Raw genomic sequence first — 27,990 nt, 5'->3', positions numbered from 1 at the left:
TTTTACAAGAGAGGTTTTATATTACTAACACCATTTATTTTTATATCGTCATTATTTCAGCCGGAGAAGGTCCACTGTTGGGTATAATCAACTCCCATAGATAAAACTGATAAGAAGCGACCGATACCTGATGATATTAACAAGGTCATCTGTTCTCCTTATGAGTGGAGGTTCTATTTATCTTGCCTCCAGAACCTCAAAGCCCCATCGGCATTATGGTCTGCCTACTGTTACTCTATTTATATATATATTTGTCGACAGATCTCCATATTCTTGATTCAATCTTGTAAAGAAATCACGGGAATATTCTTCTCAATGTGTATCGTAATCGATATGTATTTTTGTTAGGTCAAAAATAATATCTGAAATAGTGTTATTCGTATTTTAGAAGTAATGAGTAAAAAATTGTTATAAATTGTGCATGTCATATAAAAAACTTTTCTTCAATGGGCCTATTGGTATCAAAAGTTTTAGGATTTTTTAGTTGTTATATAAGAAAAATTTGACAAACATATGTTTGAAATTTGTTAATAACTATCGGAACGGATGCTAGTTTCAACGTATTCAAAATTTAAATATGAAACAATATATAATGCGTTTGCATGAATATAGTCTCGCCTCGTGCCATACTTATGTGGGACGACGGTGTTCATCAAACCATGCAGAAAACAAAGGCAACGGAAATATTACTCCAGTCGACGACAAGAAAGCCGACGAGACAGTTTCCTAAGCCCGATCTGACACACATTTCGAAATTAAAAAAAAATATAGATGTCAAAATTACCGCCAAAAATTTAATACTTTTTTATATTCATTTGTTGTATCAGTGAAGAATAATAAATTATTAATGTGCACAGATCGGAGAACGTTATTCTGACAGTTTTTTTTTTCTAAAATGGACACCGGCAAAAGCGCAACGGTGTTGCGTCTAATATTGATTGCTTTCTACACACGGTATGCGTGCGCCGGCGACAATTTTAAAATGGTAAGTGTTACAATTATTTTTAAATTTAAACAAACAGTAAATTTTTAATTTATTTAAAATGTAGTAAAAAAAGGTTTAATTGATAATTTATACTACATATAAATTGCCATTTTTTGTATATTTTAGCAGACAGAGATTTCGACACCAATTTTATAAAATTTTTGAAAACTTTTAAAAGTCCATCTCAATTTTGATTTCTCTTATTATTCATATTTAATCTAGTTTCAAGCGTTACGAAAATGTTTAATAGATAAATAAATATTTTATTAACATTTGTTTCTATTGCTAACAAATTTAGAGAAAAAAAAACATATTTTTGTATATATTCAAGAATATCAAGTTTTTAAATTAATTAACAACATGTATTAATTATTATTAAAACACGTGAAAGTAAAATATAACATTATCTAAAGTTAAAACAGCTAAATACCGCCCATCCTACCAAGCATAGCATCTGAATGTTTACATTGCCATAACAATGTACGCAGAAAAAAATGTTTATTTCACTTATAAATAACTATCTAATTGCGTGTGTATGTCACCGTAAATTAAATTGTAGATCGTGATAAGAGAAAATTTTACGCAAAATTGATCATATCTGATAACAATGATTTTTATAACATAGCATAATCACAAGGAAAAAAGTAATGAAGAAACCTGTATATAATCAATTTTTATATATTTATAATGTTTACAAAATGCGTCTCCGCCTCTGCACTAAATAAACAAAGCGGATTTTAAATTTATCGGTCACAAAAAAAGGCGGTGACAACTTGGAAAAGCTTTTGATCACTTGAATAGTGGATGGCGATCACCGTAGCTCCATGTCCTGGCTTGATCACGTCCATACTACACTACACACAGTAGCCGAAGCAATACACACTGACGAAGGATTTCCAAAAAAAAGTCACCTCATCAAATGTGCGACTCGACGAATGGAAGAAGACAAAATCATCTATATATCACATAGATTGAGAAGAGCATTAGTAAAAACATATTGCACATAACATGTACAGGATGTTCTATAAATCAACACCAAGAGAATACAGAGTGATAGTACTGGTTAAAAAATGTTTGCTCTACAAAAAAGTAAATAAATGTCTACGAATCTTTACTGTTTCAGACAGTCGCTCATTCAGTCATACTGTGAGTTCCAGAGTCAGATTCTGAGTCAAACTCACATTAAGTCACACAGTCACTCAGAGTCAATCACCCATTCAGTCATAGAGTCGGTCACACATCTAGGAACACACAGTCACGGAGTCAGTCACACCAGTCATTTATTATTAATTTTTGATTTGTTTCATTTTAATTTACACTTTTTCGAACACCTATGGTGTAAAAAAACTATACATATATATATATGAAAAAGGTATTACATAAATACGAATAAATAACAAATGCTATTTAGTAAATAACTAAAAAAGCATATCTTACGAATATGCATTCTCATGAAATTTATGCAGCAACGTCACGTAAGGACACATATTGTTTAACATATTAAAACGTATCTTTAAATATTTTTTAACAATTTAGTTATGTACTGATATTTAGCGGATGTTCCATCTTGTGTAATTTGAAATCCATCTTTGGGTTTCCGATTTTCTAACGATGTAGATAATACGAGAATGTCTGTATGTACGTAAGTTTTTTTTAATGCTTTTGAGGTGAGAAAAAAGAGTGTCTATTTTGGTAGAAACCAGAATCAATTTAAGATTATCTTTAAAGGAACACAACATTTTACATCACATGACTTCATAGTCATGTGATGGTTTCAAATGAAGCCAGATATGAGCCCACGAGAAACTTTGATGAGATTACAGCGGTAAAGGTAAGACATGAGATCGTATGTCGCGAGTTCTATTCTCCGGATACAGTCTTATACAATTCACAATTAGTGCAATAATTATATAGGATTATCATTGTTCATAAACAAGCTTACAGAGGATTGGGAGCATCGTCCTTTGCGTACCATAATACAACCTGATCGCCAGCCCGCTTGCCAAGCGTGGCGATTCAGGTATATATCTCCCAGATACCTTTGAAAGAGTCCTTGCAGTGGGCGCCTATGGGCAGAAATGATGAGGTTATTCCTAAGCTTTCTTTTTTTTTTCTTTCTTTCACTGAAGTGCTCAGGATGTCCTGAAGAGTATTTATTTATTCAAAAATGGAACGCTAACTTCAATACATATTGTAAGTTTACATTAGTTTATCATAATATACTGGTAGAACAAAAGATTGAAAATGTTTGCGTACCGAAAGAGTGCACAATAATGGATATATATATATATTGTAGCTTATATGACAAATATTAATAGCTAAATAAAACGGAAACAACAATCTTTGTTTCTGTTGCAATCGATTTTTCCTAGTATTTATCTGTACTCTTACGCATGTAGCATGAGTAAGTAATGGTATCTATTTTTTTAATAAATGAGTAAATAAAAATAAATCCATATTTCCTTTGCTCACGCCGTTAATGACGACCCATTTATTTTTTATCTAGTTTCATAATACTTTGTAGAGGTTTATTGTAAAAAAAAGACATATAATTGATTGTGCTTTGCCATAGCAATGTTTTATTGTAAAAAAAATAAATCAAAAATGTAGTCGTTGTTTTTGGTCTGAAAATTTTAAATGCACATTTTTCACACAGATAATTGTAAGACGCCTATACCATATTTAAAAACTATCAACAATATTTATTTACGTATTCGAAAATCGAATAAAACCGTATTTTAAAAACGTAAAGTAAAATCATTTTTTTTTCTGTAACTAAAAATGTTTACATCGGATGGCTCTCTTGTCCTAGTAATTTAATCTAGCAGACGTGATATTTAAAATTATTAACAATAATATAACAACAGATAGATTAAAGGCCAAGAGATCAATACAGCAGAATAGTTTATATATAACATAGATATATAACCCATCAATTAATAACAACTATTAATTATGGATATATAAATATATTGTATATATATATGAGCATCTAATAATGTATGTATTTGTATTTATATTTGTGTATATATGTTATACTTTGATATTAGGATCTTTGTATATATGTAAAGTAAAGAAGTGTATGTGTTTGTATGAATGTTCACCCTAAGCTGCCTTTTTTTCATGTTTCTCATCTCCATCCAAAGGTTGTCTGGTAGAGATCGCTTTGAGAGACAAGACCGCCTCTTGTATCTCTATATAAATTGTTTAAGTTAGTTATTTTATTTATTTACACTTTTTGTACACCATAGATATTTATTAATAATTATCTATGGCGTACAATAAAGTGTAAATAATAATAATAATAAAACAAATCGCAACACAATTACAATTGTGTAGACAATTATGAATAACACGACTCTAAAGACAGCATAATGTCGTCGGTTTTCAAAGGATCATTGTTGAAGGCCACATAAGGGTCACCATCTTGATTTCTATCTCGGATAATTCTTGAACATAAAAATAATAAAGACTTGCAATATTTAGAGAAGTATTTGAAAATTACAAAACAATGTATTAAATATCGAAAAATAAAATAAAAGATAAAAATGTCATAAATAAATTTATAATATTATAGAATAAAAGAAAGCTGTAACTGTGATAATAATATACTAAGGAAATAGTTAATACGAGAGAGGTGATGTATGGCAGAATAAAAGGATGATAGAAGAAACTGTGATGGATAGACGAAAAGAGTGGAATATAATGTATTGTGTATAGGAGGTAAAGTAAATAAAACATCAAATTTCTGAAAAAAAAATTAAACTGTAAAAAGAGACCCTGTCCAAGATAGTGTTGAACCAGAGGTCCAAAATAATGGGAGCCATTAAAAGAAATATAACATCTAGTTATATATCTAATATAAGATGTAGTAATAAAGACAACGGTAGACGTTGAATTGTCATAGTGTAAGATATAGCGCGCAGAACATATAGTAGCTCTGTTCATTTTTTGGAGTGTTGTTTTTATGTTGATGTATAAAACACACTAACTTTGTAGTGAACAAATTATTAAACGGATGTAAACGAATTTAAGTGAATCTCAAAAAAATTGACATAACAAAGGCATTGTTTACACAGCCTTGAGTATAACAAAAACCCCGTGACATATATATATCCAATTAAGACGACATTACAGTCGTGCAAGGTGACGGAAATAAGTTGGATTACAAAAGAATTGTTTTTGCTATGCCTTGTTTTTGTGCAACAATTTGATTTTACATGAAATTTCATTGTTTATGATGTTCAAACTGTAACGAAAAAATATATCCATATATAGAATATATGACAATTTAACAATATAACATAAGGAGTTCAAAACCTTAGGAAAATTTATTAGTTTTTTAATTTTCATTTACTTATGTAATGTCATTAAAACCTGACGCATACAAGTAGTACAACCAAAGAGGTTTTATTACATTTATATATACTATTTGTAACCACACTTATCTCTGATCTTTTATGAAAATTAAAAAAAGAGTCGAAAAGAATATATATATATATATACATATATATATATATATATATATATACATATATATATATATATATATATATATATATATATATATATATATATATAGATATATATATATATATATAATAGTCATATTCAGAGTCTAGCTTTGTGACAATAATTAGTCACAATTTTTAAAGTCTACGCTTTTTTATAATAAATAGTTATATATTTACAGGGAAGTAATACAAATGTGGCCGAAGCAATGCAGTTTCTTCGGGAATACGATAGAGAAGCTTCTGGAATGTGCTACAGGTGAGTACAGTTGAAAAGAAAACGCTTTATCTTTCAGTTTCCGACATTATATTGAAAAGGACCTCCACTAGATGTACCGATAACATAATTATAATCTCCAGATGTCAGGCAAAGCATGACCGATCATCACGGCGACTTTTGGGGGAGGCATGTCTTACAGTGGACCTCTATTAGGTGATATAATGATGATGAAATGTTTGAAAGACGTTAAACTTAAAGGGCGTCAAATTATATGTCTATGAAACACATATTATTAGACATGTATGCAGAGATATAACATTTCTAAAATCATAATTTCTCTCACCATACATAACTTGGGTTAAAAATTTTCTTTTGTTATTTTCAGTAGTATAATGATGGTTTTTTAGAAGCGATTTCTGTAAAATGTTGTCAAAACAAAGAAAACGAACTTTCAATGTATAATTAGATTTTCAAAAACTTAATGTGATTTGTGGTTCCAGTTTCTTTAGTTTTAGTCCCATGTCTCCACGTTGTGTTATATTCAGACGATTTCTTTTTTGAATCGACAAATCATTCAGTTAAATATGACAAGGGAAAACGTAAAAAAGTTTTCTAGCACATTCAGTGATGTTGAGGTATTTTGCCTCTGTTACATTTCAAAGTCACGCCATCGCACCTTTCATATTAAAAAAGTTTACATACTAAAGAGTAACTTATATGCAATATTTAATATATGTCCATAAGTGACAGGACGTCCACTTCTGAACATAATTAAAGTCCAGGAAGTCGATGGGTGCGGGCAGTACAAGACTTGTCATGGTAGCCATCTCCGGAGATATATCTTGCAATAAGCTTCTATGGGCTATTATGATAAAGGTGATTGATTCAGTGTTATAAAATATGAATAAATAAATTATTATTTTTTCTGCAGAGTAACTACGGCACAGTGGAAATTCGTGACAAACATAACGGAGTACAATCGGCGCAGGATGACGGAGCAACTGGCCCTAAGTTCCAAGTTCGAGAGGCTGTCGTGGCGGAAGGCAGCCGCCTTCGACAGCTCCCGGCTACACGATCCTCAAGCTAGGAGAAAGCTAATGAAGATCGTTCAATCCAGTCGCGCTGCCTTGCCCGAAGACAAGTTTAATGAGGTTTAGTTACATTATTATCGAAAGAATAAAAGACATCTTTTAATTCTAAGCTATTTCTACAAGTGTCTATATTTGCCGCTACACTGTTTTTTTTTTTATAATGGTCTCCGCTGTTGGTGACCTCTCGTTCGCTTTCCCTATCTCGTGTGGAACAGGGACTTTTTAATTCTAGTAATTTATTCATTTTTTTTATTATTATCATTCTTCTCTTTCATATATCATCTTATCTGTCGTACTGTTTCTTTCATTCTACAATTTTCCCATTTCATTTCATTCCATTAGCCATACACCCGCTACACATTTATGCGAAATACGTTTGACTTAAAAGTGCTGTAATTGCGAAAATGTTTACTTATGATGAGAACCCATTTTTACGCCAAAGTGAAAAACAATAGTTGAATTTTCTGTTACCACACAATTGTTGTTACGAAAGATGTTAATTCTGTTAGGCTTTTACAGCTTCTTCGGACATGAGTTCAACGGAGCGGTATAGTCCGTGAACTGTACCGTCTTTCTAGACACCACGTACGACTTCCGTGGTACCTTGTTTGCTCGCGTGGCTTTGTACGTCGTTTGATTATTTTCTTATTAACACGTTCACTGCGGCTTGAGGCCGATTCAGCCTCATGGTAGACTTTGCACTGGTGTTTTCTCTCTAGTGCGGCGGCTGTTTACACTCAACCGAAACATGAGGCAGAAAAGGCCTCAACCGCACTACTAGGAAGTTCAGCTTGAGGCTGATTCGACCTCAGCCGCACCAGCTGAAAGTTCTTCAAAATTGGGCCCGCAGTGAACGTGTTAATCGAAACTGTCAGCTGCCTGGTATGGCTGTAGCAGCTCGCGTGCAAATCAACCTAAACAAAGATATGATACTAACACCAAATAATAAGGTGAATTTGTTTATAAAATGTAGATTCTTTATTTATTCTACCAAATCAATTTCATCCCCCTCAAAGTGATCCTCGTCCAATAAAAGGCACATTTGCGAACACTTTTTCCAGTTCTCAAAACAGTTGGAGAAGTATTTTTCCGATATAGCCTTCTAAACCTTCTATTCGGTTTTTATCACATTAATCGTGCCAAAACAGCATCCTCGCATGGGTCTATTGAATTTTCTGAATAGAAATCGCGCGGAGCCAAATCAGGCGAATACGGTTGCAGAACGATATTAGTTGAGTTATTTACGCTGTTTTTTCCAAAAATCACGATATTTTTTAGCCCTGGGATTTTACGCGTTTAAAGAAATTAAAACAATTGGAAAATAAATACTTGAAACTCTGAAATAATTAAACCTTTTGACAAGTAGACACCTAGCAAACGTTATAGACAGTACTACCAACCTAGAAAAAAAATTATCTGTCTTCCTAATGCCCGAGAGTTTTAAATGACAATACACCTAACTTTTTGAACGCAAGAGTATATCTACACTCGTACATAACATACATAAATACACTTATACAACGCATATGCCACTATACACACTCTAAAGTAGGATGCAGAAAGACTTCTCGCCAAATCGCAATGTGTACAACTTCATGAGTGTCTAATATAAAAATAAGCGTCATCATTATATTAGCCAATAGACATCTATTGGAAGAAAATAAAATATGCAAAAATCTGTAAAACAAATTAATGTACATGAGAAAAATAAATAAACTAAATAAAGCTGTGATACTGCAATAGAAAATACAACTGAAGTGTTTGAGGATGGATGAGAGGAATGGAATGATTGAGAAAGGAAGATGGAATTATGGAATGATAGAAGGAAGAAAAAAAGATATTGTGAACTATGGAAGACGAGGACGAAAATAAAAAAAATCATGTGAAAAAATTGTTAAGAAATAAAAAAACCCTATTCCCAACAAAATAGGGGTGGAAGGAGAGGTCTCAATAGCACAGGCCTCATACAAAAAAAGCTATTGGAAGAAATAGGCCTGCCCAAAGATCGCGACGATGACTTGTTTTGTTTTGGCCACATACAGTGACTTCCTGTGACTTTGATCATGTAATCGGTTTCTGAAAATTCGATGTGTAAAAACCTTTCGGCGCCATTAACAACAAAGACATAATAATAAATGGTATTTTTTATTTCCAGCTGCAACAACTTATATCAGAGATGAAGGAGATATATAATTCAGCAAAGATATGCCCTTTTGGACAAAAGCCCTACGATCCTCATGTACCTGTAATCACTCGTGGGAGCTCCGATAACCAGGATCGTGGTAGACCAGCTCACCAGCAGTACCAGCTAACAAATCAACCGTTCCAACATTACCGACCTTATGAGGATAACCCAGACTACCCCAACTACTGCGACATGCAGCTGGATCCGGAGATATCCAGGATCTTGGCACACTCACGTATAGATAGTGAACTCGTCTACGTCTGGAAGAGTTTCAGGGATAAAACTGGTCCTAAACTGAAGAACAGGTTCATGAGATATGTTCAGTTGGCTAATCAAGCGGCCGTTAATACGGGTAATGACTTTTGACCTATTTCATCCTATTAAGTTCTCTTTTGTCATACATTATATTTATTATTAACCAATCCACACTAGTGTGGAGAAGCGAAATTTTCCAATACAAATAGATACTATAAAATTATAAATATATATTTTACACAGTTTTTTTTTACTGATAAACGAACTAAACATTGATTCTTTTAAAGATTTCATGTCTATAACCAACCATCCTGTACGTCGGAGAGTCAGAATTAGTACTGATTTTTTTATTAGTAATGTTAGTACCAACTTCTAATATAACACAGTTTCCGATAACACTTAAAGAGATATGAGGTTTGATTAAAAAATACGGTGAATGAATTTTTAGATTAGGAACAACTATATCTACGTCGATTTGATTTTAAAAACGTTTGGTATTCTAATTCATTGATATATTCGGTTCCAGCGACAGTTATCTTTCCTTTATTCTGTCTATTTAATGGATTCAGGCGTTATTTTGCGGAAGTCCATCTTAAGTAAGAAAAGGACCAATATATAGCTACTTCCGCCATACAGAAGTAGTCGTCCAATAAAGTGCACCGCCCGCCAGCCCGCTGATGAACGCGCATGCGGCAAACAATGCAAATTGCACAACTACCACCGTTAAATCACTTTCACCCCTCCACAGGACATCTTCAGGAGTAATGTAACACCGATTAGTGCCAAACACAGAGTCCACTCAGACAGAGGCATGAAACACGTGTTGAGTGATTCATTATATCATTGGCTATTTGATTTTTCCGACGCCATAACAATGTCCAGTTTTTAACATTACGATTCGTGCTATCACTTCCTCATCCCTACTCCAAATTTCAATCTCCATCTTCAGGTTGTACACTAGGATATATGCGGTCCTTGCAGATTTTGCGACATTGATGAATCTTTCGAAAATTATAGTGTTTTTAAAACGTGCGATCATGTATGTGACAAATGCTTTTGTTTTCATTTTCATTTTTAAAGGGTTCAGAGATGCTGGAGAGCAGATGAGGTCGGCATACGAGGACCCCTCACTAAGGGTGAGCGTTGAGGAAATATACAATCAACTAGCGCCGCTCTACAAGCAGCTGTTCACCTACGTAAGACGTCGTCTAATCCAGCGCTACGGAAACAGCAGCATACGAGCTGATGGACCCATTCCTGCTCATTACCTAGGTATAATTTACGTGTTTTTAAAAAAAGAATCACTTTAATATTAACTAAAATTACTTACTGCAAATTAGAGGGAGAAAAATGCAGTTAACCCTTTCGATTTAATTTTAAAAATATATATGTTACTTATTGGGCGTAAGAATTTGAAAAAAGCATGGCAAGGAAGAGCAACACGCGGTCCGTTGAACATGTCAATGCCGTATGCCACGTATTTTTAAAATTGAATTTGTTTGTATCGACTTTCTCTCACCAATATGTTTTTATAAAATTAATTATGATAAAAATAAAAAAGTAAGACATCTTTGGGAGTACCCTATTGCAGAGAGTATCTATGCACTTAAACAACAATATAACAATAAACAGTACGAGTATATATCGGAAGCATTCCACGTCTAATAAGGTTCATATTGAGTTAATTCTTCATATTTTGTGAAGGTAATATGTGGGCCCAGAACTGGAAGTCGATCATGGATTTGGTGATGCCGTTCCCCACGTCACCGACCCTGGACGTGACTGCGGAGATGTTGCGACAAGGATTCACGCCTCTCAGGTACGCCCAACCTTTCGAATCTTGCAATTTTAGTACGTACAGATGTAATAACATAATTTGTTAAAATAGTGTAGTATTGGGGTAGCTAAACTTTTAGATACGAGACATTAAAAGAAAACTTAAAAAACATATATTCATTGAAAATATAAATTAAGTACAGAATTGTGTTTTGAATTGACTTTAAGTAGTTTAAACATGCCGGTTAGTTAATAATTGTGTATGGATTTTAAGAATTTAAAATAAGATTAAAATGGTTCATAATGTAAGCCAAAGATAATCCTTCAAAGGCTCCATGTGGCTATCAAGCAGCATACTGCCCCTCCTGTATTAAATAACACGATAATACATGAAATGAATCTAAAGACAAGCCCTGAAATAATTTTAATTTTATTGTATACTACCTATGCCTCACGACTTCGACCGTGTGGAATTTAGCATAAAAATTTGCTTTATTAACTTTTTTTTCATGGTTCTTATTTTAATTACGTCATCCGGACATGAATTTTACAATTTATATAAATTCTTATATAGCCCACAGCTCGAAAAGTCATTGTTCCTTTGCTGTTTTCGTTTCGATTCAAATCGTCACGAACTGTCATGGAAATGTAATATAATGCAGTGGCGCCATCTGTCGAAAATTGGTTATACCAACGTGGATTTATTTAAAACAGCTTCATATGCACGATCCAACCAACCATCCACCATCGGAAACCAAAAGATTATCACATGATCAAATGCACAGTTTACTATTTTATATAGGACATACAGACAAACATGTGTTTTCATATAGATAAAATTTTATTACATGTAATTTATTAAAATTTACCACATTTCTTGTAAAGAGTGCTATAATTATTTTGTAATGTTATCTGGCAAACATATATATATATCCAAATACCACACAGTTAGCGCGAATGAAATACTTCGATACAATATGGCTATACACAAATAGGTGATGAATTTGTAACAAAATAAAATTTTTCGAAAATCTGCCGAATCATTTAGTGCTGTCAAATATCGTTGCAATTTTAGAATGGGCTTCTAAAGTAGCATTGGTAGGATTATTTCAAATTTTGATGTAGAGTTATGGGCCCATGAAGGCGTTCGTCGATGCATTGTAAGTATTCCTTGAACCTGCAATGCTTATTTCTACTACACGGTGAACACGGCATTAATGAATTTATGCTGAGAAATTCTGCGTCTTAAAAATTCTAGAATAGTCTATTAAGACATCTCTTAATGTATTTACGCTTTAAGAATGTTTCAAATGGCCGAGGAGTTTTACACTTCGATGGGGCTGAAGCCGCTGCCGCCGGAATTCTGGCGCGGGTCGATGTTGGTGCGTCCGCAGCGAGCCGTTCAATGTACAGCAAGCGCCTGGGACTTCTGCAACCGCATCGACTACAGGTTCAATCATTCGTTCATTCATTCGTTCATTCAATAATTCATTTATTCACTTTTTTATTGCGATTTACTATTTTAATATGCTGTTTATTTACTTACATTTTACAATGGTTTTCATATTTTATTTTTCAGTTTAACTTTTATTTCAATTTACTTCTGTTTTTTACATGCTCACCTGAGCTGTTTAATTCTGTACTGTTTCTTTTGGTCATGTCCTCAACTATGGCCCTGCATTTGAGTAACGCAGGCCTATCTTTATCGTCATTTATTAGTGAAGCAATACTGTCCTCGCTGATCTTTTTTCCTAGCAGAAGCTCGGAATCGCATGGCAGTCCTCCGAATGCGGGACAGTCGGCCACTAAGTGCACCATAGTCTGGTTCACCCCCGGCTGACAGAAGTACGAGGGGTTCTCCTTCAGCTCCTTTGTTCACTTTAGATCGAGTGTAGTAGTTACTCTTTTACTCAAGATAATAATTCCCGAAGAATCTATGGGATTCTTCATAGGTTTTATAAGTAATGAACACACCAGGTCTAAAATAGAAGTCAGTACAGTTTTCAATGTGCAGCTTCATCGAAATCGAGCTCGTGGAAGGCATTCCGCTAGATAAAAATTATACGCTGGGCGATCTATTCCAGTTGTAAAGTTGTTTTTACGATTATTAATCTAGACTTTACGAACTTAAGATATATTTACTATGACAGGATCAAGCAATGCACGGAGGTGACTACTCAAGACCTGGTGTCCACGCACCACGAGCTAGCTCACGTTCAGTACTATCTACACTACGCTGAACTGCCCCAACTCTTCAGAGATGGTGCCAATCCAGGTAATTCATTGTCACTGAGTATCTTGGGGACATTTGCGACTTTATAATTGGACTTTTGTTAATGACTAGATTTAAGGAAATGTTAACATTGAAATTGAAATATTTTAAAAGTAGATGTAACTTAAATTGAAAAAAAATGTCCCGCCCCCGGGTGGGCTCGAACCACCAACCTTTCGGTTAACAGCCGAACGCGCTAGCCGATTGCGCCACGGAGGCTTATATATGTTCAACGAAATATACTATGACGTTACAACGTTACAACTTTAGAACGTCTGCACTAATTTTGAACTTAATAAGTTTCTGTAAATTTGAAGATCTGAATCTATTATTTCGACCTTGAACGGAATGTAGTTCGCTGGGTCGGTCAGCTAGTATAAGCTGTAAGATGTTTAACGCTAGACATCACCGAAGATTTCCAAAAAGACCATCACCTTCTCTAACTCATTTCTTATTTCTTGATTACACTGTCCCCAAAGTTCCAAACCGTAAGGTTACTGATGGAGTCAGTAATCCCGACAGACGGCAGGGACCTATTTACGTTAAGTCTTGCCTTTACCATCTCCATAAGCACAGTACTCTTTAAGGTGAGTGCTCCTTGCGCGTACGCATTACCCGACTCTTCAAGCAGGTGATGGAGTTGTAAGGCAGACACTTACCGTACGTCACTAAAACGCACACGATTCAATGCTCGCTCGGAATCTAAGAGGACCAGTAAGAAGTGTCCTGAATCCAGTCTTCAAACGACTACAACAAGGATGTCTTTCAACCATGTTGATGGAAGTTCTACGCTGTGCTTGCTGGTGCGTGACCTTCACTCTTAAACCTAAAATCCCCAGCGTGCATTCTTTGCACGTTATGCAGCCTGCACACTGTTACCGCTGGTCAATATGGGTTAATTTAGTTGATGTACGTATCTTCTTATTAGCAATTCTATCCCGTAAAGAGATCCCAAGCATAGCTCTTCAGCAACTGTAAGATTGAATATGAGGCTCGAAGTGAGAGACCACGTTTCTGTAAAAATACTATAATCTCTTAAAATATGTTTAACACAATGATTAGCGAGTTTAAGTAGTGATAGTTCAGCGGTAGTAGAAATAAAATTCAAATTATGCGCATTATTTTCATGGGACTCTCAATGATCACAAACAAAGATTGCAGAGGATGGATAGCAGCGTCCCCTGCGTATCATAATAGCACACTGTGACCCTGAACCCGTCTGCCAAGTGTGGCGATTGTGGTATATCCCTCCTTAGATGTCTTTGGGGGAGGCTTGTGCCTTGCAGTGGTCGTTCAAGGGCTGAAATGACGTTGATAAGCAAATCTACTTAAACTTAAGTGTACCTTTTTTGGATATAGTATATTATATATATACATAACATCATAGTATATTTCGCAATTTATATAAAAGCCTCCGTGGCGCAATAGGCTAGCGCGTTCGGCTGTTAACCGAAAGGTTGGTGGTTCGAGCCCACCCAGGGGCGAGAAATTATTTTTGTTTCCTAGGAAATTTTCTTACAGTACGTTATAAAAACCGTAAATATTGTTTCAGCATTTCATGAAGCGGTGGCGAATGCAGCGACCCTTTCGCTTTACAACATACCGCATCTGCAGCGAATGGGACTGTACCACAATAAGTCTGTATTTTGCACAATACCAACCATACATTATTTACTTTAAGTTGCCAATACCCTACTTAATTTATACAAATTGTTCACTCGTAATTCAAATAAAATTGGTTATTTAATATCGATAGATCACGTCTCTTTTTGACGTCAAATTGAATATATCACCTGTACGGATGATAAAACAGAACTGAAATGAAAAAACAGAAAAAATTTAGTTAGGTTTTTTTTTAAATATATGAAATTATATTAATAGCGAAGTAAACATTTTGACCCAAATGATCTATGAATTTTTTTATAAATCTAAAGCATTCTTGCTAAAAATACATTGCCTATAGAGAAAATTGTTATCTCAATGAAGTAAAGGGAGCAATTCCAAAATGCACTCGACACGAGTTTAACTCTTTCGCTTCGGGCTATTTTGATGATAGATTTCGGCGCTAAAACTTTTAGCGAAAAAATCATATTCTTAAATAATTGTGGTAAATAAATCTTAGGTTTTTCCTTGATAAGACGATTAGATAAACCAGGTGTGTGGCGTCGTAAAGCATGCTCCATGGGGAGTTCCCCATGACGAGGGAATTCCCCCGGACGTTTGAAATTCTCGTCATACCGCACAGTTTTTCGTAACTTCTTTACTATCCGTCAAAACTGTTGTTAAAGCTTCTAGATTTAATAAATATAAACATTGTATGGATTTTCTAGTGATTTATTTGTAAAACATCTTGCATGAACAATACTATGTATTTAATATTAAAAATATGTACGTTACATGGAGTGTGGTAGTTAGATATTTTGAAAAGGCTTAAGCGGGGCACGACATCAAAAAGTTTGGAAAACACTGCCTTAGAGATATTATTCACCGGTCTGTATAAATATTATAGAAAGTTTATTTAACTATATGCCATATGTACATGATAAATATAATAATATTAAACATATTTAAATAGGACGGCGTAATTTACTTGATCTTGTCATAAATATTATTAACAATCCTCAGTTCAATATAAAGAGAAAAGAAACACAAACAGTTTTACAACAATGACAGACTTCGAAAACATTCCTTAATTTTAGTGTATCTAGTACTATACATTAAGATACAAGTAATACATATATATTTATATATACATAATTCTTTCAGCACACACGACTCCTACGAAGTGAGCATGAACTTCCTGATGTCGATGGCGCTGGAGAAGGTGGCCTACTTGCCCTTTGCGTTCATGGTTGACCAGGTAAGCCTTATTAAACTTTGGTTACTCTTAACATCGGCCTCTCAATCTGAACTTTTATCTGTATTCCTCAAATTGACGTATATTACTGGACATGCTTTGCACACGAATTTCCAATAGGACCAGTTAGAAACGGTCTGCCTCCACAACTACCTTAATAAGGTCTACACCATGGTCTGTGGTCTATACTTCAGGAAAGGCCCCAGCGGTCATCGTTACGATACTATTTCCGTGGGTCTAAAAATAGTTATGGAATTTCATATATTCGTTTCGTCTGGAACAGCTATTTTATTTATTTCATTAAAGTGCTATTACTTTTGGATAGGGAACGTCTCTTTTATTTATATTGTTAATTTATTTCTGTTATTAATAAAACTGGTCACTCATTCTATACCAAGGTCTTGTTATTTTTGGGATTGTTCCAGTGGCGGTGGACTATTTTCGAGGAAGGCGTGGAGAACATGAACGCTAGATGGTGGCAAATGAAGCTTAGATATCAGGTGATCGCTTCCCATTTATAATTTTATTTATTTATTTAAATCCAAAATTACTCAATATAAGATTGATAACATTTCTTAATAGCGTCAAGATGAAAAAGCGACGCTTTCAGATGATTATGCTTCAGGCGATGAAACTACACAAAGCCTTAGTCGGCTCACAGTATAACGTCAATCACATCAAAGGAAAATTAATATCCTATTGTGAAAGCTTATACGTAGTTCATAGAAATTTTCCAACTGTCTGATGCCAATGAAGTCGAGTCTCAGTTACACGAAACTAGTTTTTGCTAACGGAAAAAATGGCAGCCACAGTTATGTTTAATGGAATCAGGCGTTACCTCGCGGAAGTCCATCCTAAGTAAGACAAGGACCAATATTTAGCCACTTCCGCACATGCAGTGGTAGTCGTGCAATGAAATGCACCGCCCGCCAGCCCGCTGATAAATGTGTATGCGGCAAACAATGCGAATCACACAACCGCCACCACCAAATTACTCAACACGTGTTTCACCCCTCCACGGGGCATCTTCAGGAGTTATGTTACACCGATTAGTGCCATTGACTCTGTGTTTGGCGGAAGTGGCTAAATATTGGTCCTTGTCTTACAGTTATGTTTAACTATTATATACAAAAATAACTTTATCCATTATAATAAAAAAAATTAAAAACTTTTTTTGTTTTAAAAAAATGTTTGTAATCTCTGGTAAGGTTATAATTTAAAAAATGTATGACAGGGCGTCGTGCCTCCACTACCCCGGACTGAAGACGACTTCGACCCCGGAGCCAAGTATCACGTTATTTCCGATCAGGTAATGCCAATTGCCAATTTGTGTAATAACGGACTTATTGCCTTATAGGCGTTATCTACCAGTCAATCGGCAAGTATCAGAAACAAAAAGCTTGTCAAACTAGTCTATCATAAACAATATGGTAAAAGAACATCACAGTATCTTATACCATCTGATAAATAGCCTATCAACACAAATCAATAATAATTTCGTCGTTGTTGTCTTTGTTTTTTAGACTATATATACCAAGTGTATAGCTTATACATCCCCAAAGATATCTATGGGTGAATATACCGTAATCGCCACGATTGGTAGGCGGGTTGGCGATCATAGTGGGGTATTATAGTACGCAGCAATACGCAGTACGACTTTTTTGTGAACAATGGCAATCTTATATTATACAATAAAGCACTAAGATGTGAATTATACTAGTTTGTATCGCATATCGCAAGTCCCAGTCCTCTATCGCTAGTCTAATCTAACCTACCTCTAATTAAACAGTTGACAATATGTAGTAATATAAATTTTATACTCAATTTTTCTTATTATACGCTATTCTATTTCTAAAATCATTGATTTCGGATAGTTTTTTTTCCATGCACAACCTAAGACTTTATAAAATTCTTACGTCCTCATATGTAACATATATAATTTTTAAATTAAAGCGAAAGAATCCATTTATTGCTTCTTCCAACGGGTCTCCACTTTGGGAAACAGTGGGGTAGGGTGTACCAGACAATAATCGACAAATGAGCTATGCAACTACCACTTTAAATCATTTATATCTATAATCAAAGATACTGTATGTTACTTATATAAAGCATTGGTGTTAATAGGAGTACATGAAGTATTTCCTGGCGACGATCTTGGAGTTCCAGATCTTCGAGCAGCTATGCATTGCCGCGGGGCACTCGGGACATTTGCATGAGTGTGATGTCTACCGTAGCAGAGAAGCTGGTAGAGTGTTGAGGTTTGTATACATCTCTTGGCTCAAGTCTAAGGCATATATATAATAACGCTACATTATTCTTAATATCTCAGCATTGAAGGTCATCGAACTGACTCAGTGTATGTGTAATAAAATTTATAGCTTCGTTTTGTAGTTTGTTCAGTTCGTAGCTTTCTTTTTATTTGTAATTTTTACACATGTATACTGTGATCAGAGAGGTTGGTAAATTAACAAAAATAGTGTGCTTAGCAACCAGCGGGGTACACCAAGAACCTCAATCGATGCTGTTCACTATGTTTGGAAGATGCCAATGTCTTAGTTTCTCATCAGTCATTTAATTTTAAGCGTTACTGCTCTAGACTGCTAATAAAACCTATGTAGCATTACATCTGTACCACAAATGCAATAAAACAACATATGTAATCACATTAGATAAAAAGTAATAATACGTCGAACTAATGTTGATTAAGATTTGATTCAAATATTGTCAATTGTCATTTAGAACTTCCGGGCATTAGGAATTCAGCTAAATTATTTTTCCTAGAACATTCTATCTATCTATATTTGCCAAACGTCTCTTTATCACAAGTAGGAATATCATTTATTACAGTCCAAACGATTTTGAAGGATGTTTTGCGTGAGGCATCGAGCATCGATTGGTGCCAAAATCGCACAAGTATAAAAAAGCAAAAACTCGACTTATATCGTTCCGAAACCATCATATTCGCCTGATTTGGCTCCGTGTGACTGCTTGCTATTTAGCAAAGTCAAAAAGGCCAATGCGGGAACTCCATTTTGACACTATCGGGGAGAAAAAAAACTAAATCGAAGAAGGTCTTGAAGACGAATCCGGAAAAAAATATCCCAAATGTTTTTTGGAAAAAGCGTTGACAAAATTGTGTTTTTTAGGACGGACATTACTTTGAAAGGAATTAAATTAGTTTGGAAGAATAAATATGGAATTCATATATTATAAACAAATTTACCTTACTTTTTGATCACAGTATTATAATCATCATTTTGGTCTTGCTGTGATTGATTGCAAGTTCAAACTCCAGCGCTGTTTTGGTCTTCAGTCGCCGAAGGAAAGTTTCAATGACGTTTTTATTTCACGCTAAGAGTGTAATATCAGAGGTTACCTATTTATTTACGAAATAAATTATTGTTTACTTATCTTTTAATTTACTTTGCAGCGAAATAATGCAAGCGGGCTCTTCGAAGCCGGCCGGGGATATCATACGCACCATGACTCGTGGCAGGACAAACAGGATTTCGCCGGAGGCGCTTGTTCAGTGAGATCATCTAGTATATTTCATAGTAATAATGCCTATCATCTCAACATTAGTGAAGCTTTGAAAAAATACCTGTTGCTATATTTCTTGTATACAAAATAATCGGTTATATGTGTAAAGTATTAAAATTGTGAATGTATTATGGGGACTGGAAAGTAATGTTGCTTTCTTAAGTAAAATTGACGCGACATTTTTGACAAGTTTTAATTTCTAATCAACAATATATTCACCTTCGTTATCAACAACCTTTTGCCATTTAGGATACAAATTTTTAATGCCGGTGCGGTGTTAGCAAAGAGCTTTTAAATCTTTTACAGATATTGTCGATCACTCTATATAAAGTGATCAACGTGTAATGTTATATTAATTTACTTTTTCTATTGGAATTCTACAGGTCGATAAATTCTGTCAAAAAAGTTTAGTAGTAAATCAAATTCGGAAGATTTTACTTTATTTCTAAAGCGATTAATTTTTGAATAGAACATATGGTATAATAATTGGCGGCAAATGAACTATATATTTACGTCTTTAAATCCTTTACACCTATAACCAATCACCCTGTATACGACGAGTTCACTGTTCTGTCGCACTATTGGGATTATTAGAGATAACTGAGGTGTTATGTAGTTCCAATTTTTCCTATCACAGGTGATGAGTGAAGTGTTATTACTCTTTCAATCACTAGTGTTATGTGAGGTGAACTGTAGATCGAAATATACTCTACTGGTGATATACGAGGTGATGAGTTATCTTGGTGCAGGTACTTCCGTCCGCTAGAGCTGTGGCTGCGAGCACAGAATCACGACGCGCCTCTCATCGGCTGGTACTCCGACGCGAGGGATGTGTCGCTCTTTTCTCCACGCGTCTCCGGGAATTCCCCATCTTGTGTTCGAATACCGAACCTCCTTCTTGCTATCTGCTGTCTCTACAGTTTTATGTTGTAATAAATTGTTTAATATTTTTTTTTTCATTTATATGCCGATGCCATTAATGAAATATGTCATATTAACTATTTTTTGTATAGCAATGCGACAAGCTTATAATGTTTATATAAATATTTGTATAATTATATATGTAATTGGTAATACAATTTGCAAGGACAGATAATAAAAAATAATTATTTCTAATACGTAGTAATCAGAAATTTGAAACTGATTTTTTACGTTGTATTATAAATCAACGGGACCGGAAAGTAATTTCGCTTTCTTAAATTAAATTCACACGACTGCATTTTTAACAAGTTTATATTTCTAATCAACAATACATACACCTTCGTAATCAACAGCCTTTTGCCGTCTAGTATACAAATATTCAATGCCGGAGCGTTAAAAATCAATCGTTTTTTCTGTAAAATAAGTCGACAGAAATGACTTTAATTTCCGGTCTCCTTTATATTATCATTATTTATTACTTTTGAAGCTATTGATTTGTGTATAGAATGTATACATACATTATTTGACAGCATATATCAGCATTCACCTCTTTAATTTTTATTTTTATCCTACGTGTACAATAAAGATAAATAAGAATATATATAGCGATACAAAATCATAATGAACGGTAGAAATTTGTTTTTTTTTCCTTCCTTTATCTTTTTAATTTCTCGTAAGAGTAAAAGGCGTGGTCGTTACAATCAAAATGCCAACGGTCAAGCATTCTTCAGTTGCAAAAAAAAAATTAAAGAAGGAATAATTGAATTCTAAAATAGCTTTTAACGCAACGAAATAGCATGCTATCTATACCTCCATGTTAAATCATTATTAAGAAGAATCACTTAACCCGGATGTTCAAAGTATCAAGTTTTGAAAGGTTTTACTTTCTACATACTCGAATAGCGGTAAATATTTCTTAAACAAACACTACAATGCTAAGAGAGTTATTTTAATATTTGATCACGGTCCTGTTAAAAGCTATCATATTTTTTTTAATGTGAAATTTTTTTTCTGGGACAATGTGAAGGGACCATTATAAAATCTGATTACAAACAAGCAGAAGCTTTACAAGGGTATGTATAACTCAATTTTACAACAACAATTTTTACAGCTTTTATATATATTTCCAATCACCCTGTAAAAAGTAATTACTCGTAAATAGTTGTCATTTTTTTTTAAACGTATCCGACGATACGTTTTGTTTGAACTTATAGACTACCATTGCGTGCACGCTTGAATTAGCGGGCTTTGGCTCCCGATTTTGGTTTTTGTGCGGAGCAAATGTCTTACATTCATTGGCGTAAACACGGCTTTTGAAATAAAAAGTTACGTGACATTCCTATGTAGCGATAGGATATTTAAATTCAAACGCTTTTGTGGCTAGATATTTGTAAAATAATTGTTCCTGATTCCCCTTGATCACGCCATAACTTATGATCGACTTCACCTGTTTTATTTTCATTAAATTTATTCTTTAGAAGTTTTCTGATATTTCTAGAAGGTTCTTACACAAAAATAAACTAGAGAATGGCACAGAAAATTGTTTTTTTTTAGAAAATGTTATGACTATTGACCACATATATATATATACATATATATACATTTTGCAACCCAGGAATAGAATCCGTGATCTACAATCGCAAGTCTGTCTTCTACTGTTTGGTTACCACTACTACTGGAATTCGACAGGTCAATAACTTCTACCAGTTCTAACTTTGCCGGGATAGATGGTAAACAATAGTTATTTATGTAGGATTTTAAAAATGATTTTTCTTACTTTATTATCAATACGTTTATTTATTAATTTCGAAACCATTCATTTATGGATAGAGTATATAATACATTAATTGACTACCATTGGACTCCCAAACCACTCATGGTATTTAAATATCAGAAAACTAATTTTTTAACAAGTTAACATATGTTGATGACATCTTTCTTCTATGGGGCATCATCAGTGTGGCAATTTGACTCTCCACACTGCCGAAAGTTTCACCAGATTATCCTAACACATCCGTGCATGTGTCAGAATTAATACAGTGTTGCATCGAAAAGGGGAATTCCACAGAAATATAATTCTTTATTTGCATCGGTATAAACATAGGCAAGGCGTGAGTACACACACTTCTATTTCGGACTTCGTCTTGTTACAACATCAACACCTATCGGCTCTAGGAAGAATTTCACAACAGTATTCTACGCAAAGAGATAAACAGAGAAAAAAAAAAGCACGCTGTCTTCGGAATTCTTGACATTCAACGCCAACACGACATCTCGAATGGATCCATCCTTTGTCTTGTACGAGGTTAAAGTGACCGGGTTTCAAACTCGTATAATAATACTAGTGTACCCATCACTTTGGTGTTTCTGTAGATTCCCTTTTTCTATACTTATTCCAACATCAAAAATTTGTCCAATATTAAATAAACGAAATAGAACATTAATTGACTACTATTTGTCTCCCCAAAACTCTCAAGGTATTTAAATACAAGGAATCCTTTAACAAGTTGACACTGTATGCTGATGTTATTACACATATGTTTTTTTTCTATGGGGCATCATCACTCAATTTATTTGTAGTTTATATTTGATATATATAAGCCTCCGTGGCGCAATCGGCTAGCGCGTTCGGCTGTTAACCGAAAGGTTGGTGGTTCGAGCCCACCCGGGGGCGGGGAGACACTTTTAAATTTACCAATAAAAATATTAAAGCATCGTAAATGTAATTAATTATACAAGGTTTTACTTCTTTATCATAATTACTAACGCGAGAAAAAAAAACAGGTGGGTCGGCCGAATGCCGCGTTGGGTAGTGACAGCTATATCTATCTGTTTCATGGCTATTCGAAATAGGTATTTTTCATCCTTCATAGCGAACTTGATAAAGTTATCGTCAAAGATAATTGTGGAAGATGTCCAATCTTTCCCAGAAGATGTCCTGGCACCCAGCATGTACGACGACCCTTGTGATTTTTTTAACTTATACATATTTTTTTCTACTGAACAGAGATTCAAATATACGTATATATTGATTCCTTATGTATGTCATCAAATTCATAAGAGGTAGTTTTATTTTTCCCAAATGGCAACACTATTCGACCCCGTCACTCTTTTGTGACAACTTCCAGTAAAAGAATTGAGAGTGGTAGGGTTGAAACAGCGTTTTGATTATTGAGTCGGGAGCTCGCTCACTCGTTCGATAGCCATCGAAGTGATAAGTTGTCTAGTAAAAACTATGCTAGTTGGCCTATAAGAGTATTAAAAGTGAAATAAAATTATTTACTCTGCTGTGAAATGGAGTTTTTCTTATACATATGAATATATGTACGTTGCATATACCAAAATTACCTTTTTTATTTTTGTCTGTCTGTATGTTTGTTTCGGCGAATATCTGAAATGTCTGGATTGATTTGTACGCGATTTATACTAACAGGTAGCTGATGTGATAAGTAAATAAGGAAAATTCTTTTAGAAAAATTCTTAAACAAAAAAAAAACTAAATAAAATATTTATTTTATTGTTAAATTACACGCAAAAGAAGTCGCGGGTACAACTAGTATCAAATATGTGCAAATTGGACTCGTATAACACAATCAAAATGAGCTCCGTTAAAATGACATTTTTTAACTTAAAGCAGTAAGTGGAATTCATTTGCTAGCTGTTATTATCATTTTAAAATCTTTAACGTTTAACTAATAAGGTTACTTGCTGCATTATTTTTGAGAAACCTTTTTAATTCATTGCATGGTAATAAGGACGCGTATTTAAGACTCCAATCTCTCTTTACCTTGTGTTCTTATAATGATTTGTAATGAGATACAAGTGTTATAATTATTTATTATCTGTTGAGACATTTAAAATAGTATTTAATGGTTAAAAGCGTTCGTTCATTCTGAAAGGGACATTTAATAATATTATTATTTAATATTACTGCTACTAGATCAAAATATAGTAAACTACTCAAAACAAAATAGGGCCCACCGCAACTTTGTCTCTAATCGTGTTTATAAATAATTCATAAACTAATCATTGACAAAATGAAGCACTACCACTTCTAGCACACATGTATATTGGTTCATAATGATGTTATAAAAGTTAACTTTTTTGTTGATTTCAAGTGGGTAGACAAAAAAGTAAAGTGCTTAAATTTATCCATTTCTTAAATTTTCAATCGTTTGTGTTCTCAGTCTTGCTTTAAGCGCAATACTTTGGTCACACTTTGTTTAGCTGTGTTTTTTTCGTTTCGGCATTATTCCCGATTACAATGCCAGGTTCTCGTCGTCATATGGATGTGGAAACTTCGACAAGGGCAGTTCTTTTGCTTCAAGAGGGAGAATCGCAAAGCTCGGTTGCATCTCGCCTTGATGTGTCACGGGGAGCTATTCGAAACGTATGGGAGCGGTTCCAGGAGACAGGTAGAGTGGCTGGAAGACCTGGATCAGGAAGGATTCGAGCCACAACTGCTCAAGAAGACCGATACATTCGATTGACTGCGCGCCGGGACCGCACGACAAACGCCCGGACCTTACAATCCCGGCTAAGGCAATCTACTGGCACACGCGTTAGTGGTCAAACCATTCGGAATCGACTCCACGAGAACGGGCAACATTCTAGGATGCGTGTTATTCGTTTAAAATTAACAAGGGCTCACCGGGCAACACGTTTGAGGTTTGCGCGTGAGCATTTGGACTGGACCATGGACAATTGGAGGACAGTACTCTTTTCAGACGAGTGTAAAGTTAAGTTTTTTAGCGATGACAGACGTGTACGTGTGTGGGGAAGAGAAGGAGAACGTTTTACTGAACTATGCATGCACGGTACTGATCGTTTTGGGGGCCCGAGTGTGATGATATGGGGCGGTATAAGCTTGTTAGGCAAAACAGAGCTGGTGATCTTGAACGAAGGGACGGTCACTGCAGCCAGTTACGTCGAGCAAGTAATCCGACCTTATGTCATCCCATATTCACAAAGAGTAGGTGATAATTTTGTGTTTATACAAAACAACGCTCGTGCGCATACAGCTAGGGTCACTCAGAGGGCACTTTCTGATGCCAATATCTCGGTTTTACCTTGGCCAGCAATGAGTCCCGTTCTCAACCCGATTGAGCATTTATGGGATCAATTGAAAAGAAGTCTTAAGAGACCCATAGCCACGTTAACAGCCAACAGGACCTCATAAACGCGCTGAAACTCTGTTGGGAACGAATACCCGACCAAAACATCACTCATCTGATTGAGAGTGTACCAGATAGACTCAGAGAGTGCATACGAAGCAAAGGAGGTCCTACTCAATACTAAAGAAAAGCTCCCGGCAAGTTTATTTAAAACAAACAGTGACTATAAAAGTTTTTATTGACAGTCTACTTAGTGCTCATTTTCTCTAAAAATGTGTATTTGAGTGTATTGCGATAAAATTAAACAATTCAAACGTTATTTTGTGTTTACTTAATGTGTAAAACCCTAATTCAACATCGACTAATTGTAAAAATTTAATAATCATGTATGCACATAAATTAAGGGGCAAAATGATGGTGGGCCCTATTTTGTTTTGAGTAGTATATATTTCTATATGTCCGTATAAGCCTCCGTGGCGCAATCGGCTAGCGCGTTCGGCTGTTAACCGAAAGGTTGGTGGTTCGAGCCCACCCGGGGGCGGGAAGACACTTTTTTAATTTACCATATATATACATTGATACGAATGTTGTACATGTTGTGAATAAGAATATGTAGTTGTTTACAACTTACTACTGTAACTACTTTGAAAGAACTGTTACATTTTTTTTAATTAGTGAAAGTAAATATATGTTTCATAGGGTAGGATTTCCACCCACAAGTTACACAGACGAGTATGTTAAGGTCGCTGAAAGATCCTGGAAAGTCTTTTTTATATCGGGAACGAAATCTTCTAGTTTTCTATAAGCAATGTGGGTATTAGAATATGTAGTTGTTTACAACTTATTATTGTAACTATTTTGAAGCAGCTGGTACACTTTTTTTTAAATTAGTGTAAGTAAACATATATACATATATCATAGGGTAGACAGACGAGTATGTTAAGGTCGCTGAAAGATCCTGGAAAGCCTTTTTTAAATCGGGAACGCAATCTTCTAGTTGGACACAAGATACCCTGCATTTTGGGTAACGGGCAGTTTTATGCGGGATTCCTACCCACTTATACCTCATTTTCGGTACCTTTGGAGGCGCTGCCAGATCTACTACGAAACTCACAACTGCTCCTTAGTACTATGCGAAGGCACATCTCGGAAGCATCCTCTTTACCACAGCAACACCAGACGAGTTTGCACTCTCAACGCCCGCAAACTTGATACCGTTTTACTCGCCTCTTACATCAGACAGGGCATGGCTTAGTCCTATCATAGTGAACCCGACAGTAAACATGCGATGTTGAAATAAATATTAAGTGGTCTGCCACAATTGCAAATAGTTTTATATAGTAAATATGCGTTACTTTTTGAGAGATATAGACGCAAATATATCATATAAATATATAAATAAATATGTTTATTGGACATGTTATTTTGACGTTATATATATTTATTGTCTTTAATACATTTCTTCATCATCGTCATCATATCCTCCGATAATCGCCCATAGTAAGGTCTCCCCCAAAGATAGCCAAGTATGAAAGCTAAAGAATAAAATGATAAGAATATTATGAATGCCCGCAAACCCGATGCCCTATTACTCGCCTCTTACGTAATGCAGGGGATAGCTTGGCCTAATTCTAGAGAACGTGGGATAAAGGGTTCTGGAACCTATATCTGACAGTGGACTTCCTCCGGCTGAAATTATGATGAGACGAATATTCTAATAGTCTAATACTTTAGCAGACAGATCTCATATAGTGCATATTCGTGAGAGATTTATACGTAAATGTATTACATGCTTATATACGCTGTTTAAGTATTTTTATATATTTCATCATCGTCGTCACCATGGCATCCGATAATGCCCCACTGTAAGGCATATGAGAGGCATAGGAAATAAAAATAATAAATGTTAATTTTAAGAACACTAGAGAAGACAAATGTATGAGAGGAAACTATGAAAAGGATTGAGAGATATTTTAAAGGAAATTAGGCGAAAGAATGAAAGACTTTGAGAAGAAAGGAAATTCAAAAAAAGAATGTGATAAAATTATGATGTAAATATAGACCCTGTCAACCCATGATAGAGATTGACTTGTGGCGTGCATATCGCGCGCCACTCAAACACCAAGCTCTTACCCACGTGACCGTCAATCGCATGGCGGCGGCGGCAGTGAAACAGATACATGACAGACGGCGATGGATGAGAGTCTCCGCGCTCATTATAAGGGCTAGCGGAGGTGCGGTCAACGCAGGGAGAAGCAACTGA

The 27,990-nt window shown here is 34.9% G+C and overlaps 1 protein-coding gene and 4 non-coding genes across 5 annotated transcripts; 4 read left to right on the top strand and 1 right to left on the bottom strand.

Annotated features, from left to right (window-relative positions):
• The first annotated feature begins 718 nt into the window (after nt 1-718).
• Nucleotides 719-27,990, top strand: LOC137923044 (angiotensin-converting enzyme-like). Its single transcript, XM_068766165.1, has 16 exons — nt 719-985; nt 5,679-5,755; nt 6,648-6,867; nt 8,963-9,344; nt 10,328-10,519; nt 10,952-11,066; nt 12,324-12,473; nt 13,174-13,298; nt 14,848-14,932; nt 16,062-16,155; nt 16,578-16,652; nt 17,387-17,461; nt 18,277-18,410; nt 19,583-19,681; nt 20,442-20,621; nt 27,789-27,990. Exons 1-16 carry the CDS (start codon nt 896-898, stop codon nt 27,988-27,990), a joined length of 2,295 nt encoding a protein of 764 aa, XP_068622266.1. The 5' UTR covers nt 719-895.
• On the bottom strand, nt 13,441-13,514 carry TRNAN-GUU (transfer RNA asparagine (anticodon GUU)). Its single transcript has one exon. It is a non-coding gene; the product is annotated as a tRNA-Asn (tRNA).
• Nucleotides 14,706-14,779, top strand: TRNAN-GUU (transfer RNA asparagine (anticodon GUU)). The gene has a single exon. It is a non-coding gene; the product is annotated as a tRNA-Asn (tRNA).
• Nucleotides 23,214-23,287, top strand: TRNAN-GUU (transfer RNA asparagine (anticodon GUU)). Its single transcript has one exon. It is a non-coding gene; the product is annotated as a tRNA-Asn (tRNA).
• On the top strand, nt 26,195-26,268 carry TRNAN-GUU (transfer RNA asparagine (anticodon GUU)). The gene has a single exon. It is a non-coding gene; the product is annotated as a tRNA-Asn (tRNA).

The sequence above is a fragment of the Battus philenor genome, unplaced genomic scaffold, assembly GCF_028537555.1.
Source record: "Battus philenor isolate CCGP_79_NKW_IND1 unplaced genomic scaffold, ilBatPhil1.0.hap1 SCAF_20, whole genome shotgun sequence".
Classification (NCBI taxonomy): Eukaryota; Metazoa; Arthropoda; class Insecta; order Lepidoptera; family Papilionidae; genus Battus; species Battus philenor.
The sequence above is the reverse complement of the archived record's forward strand: the minus strand, read 5'-3'. Positions and strand labels throughout refer to the sequence as shown.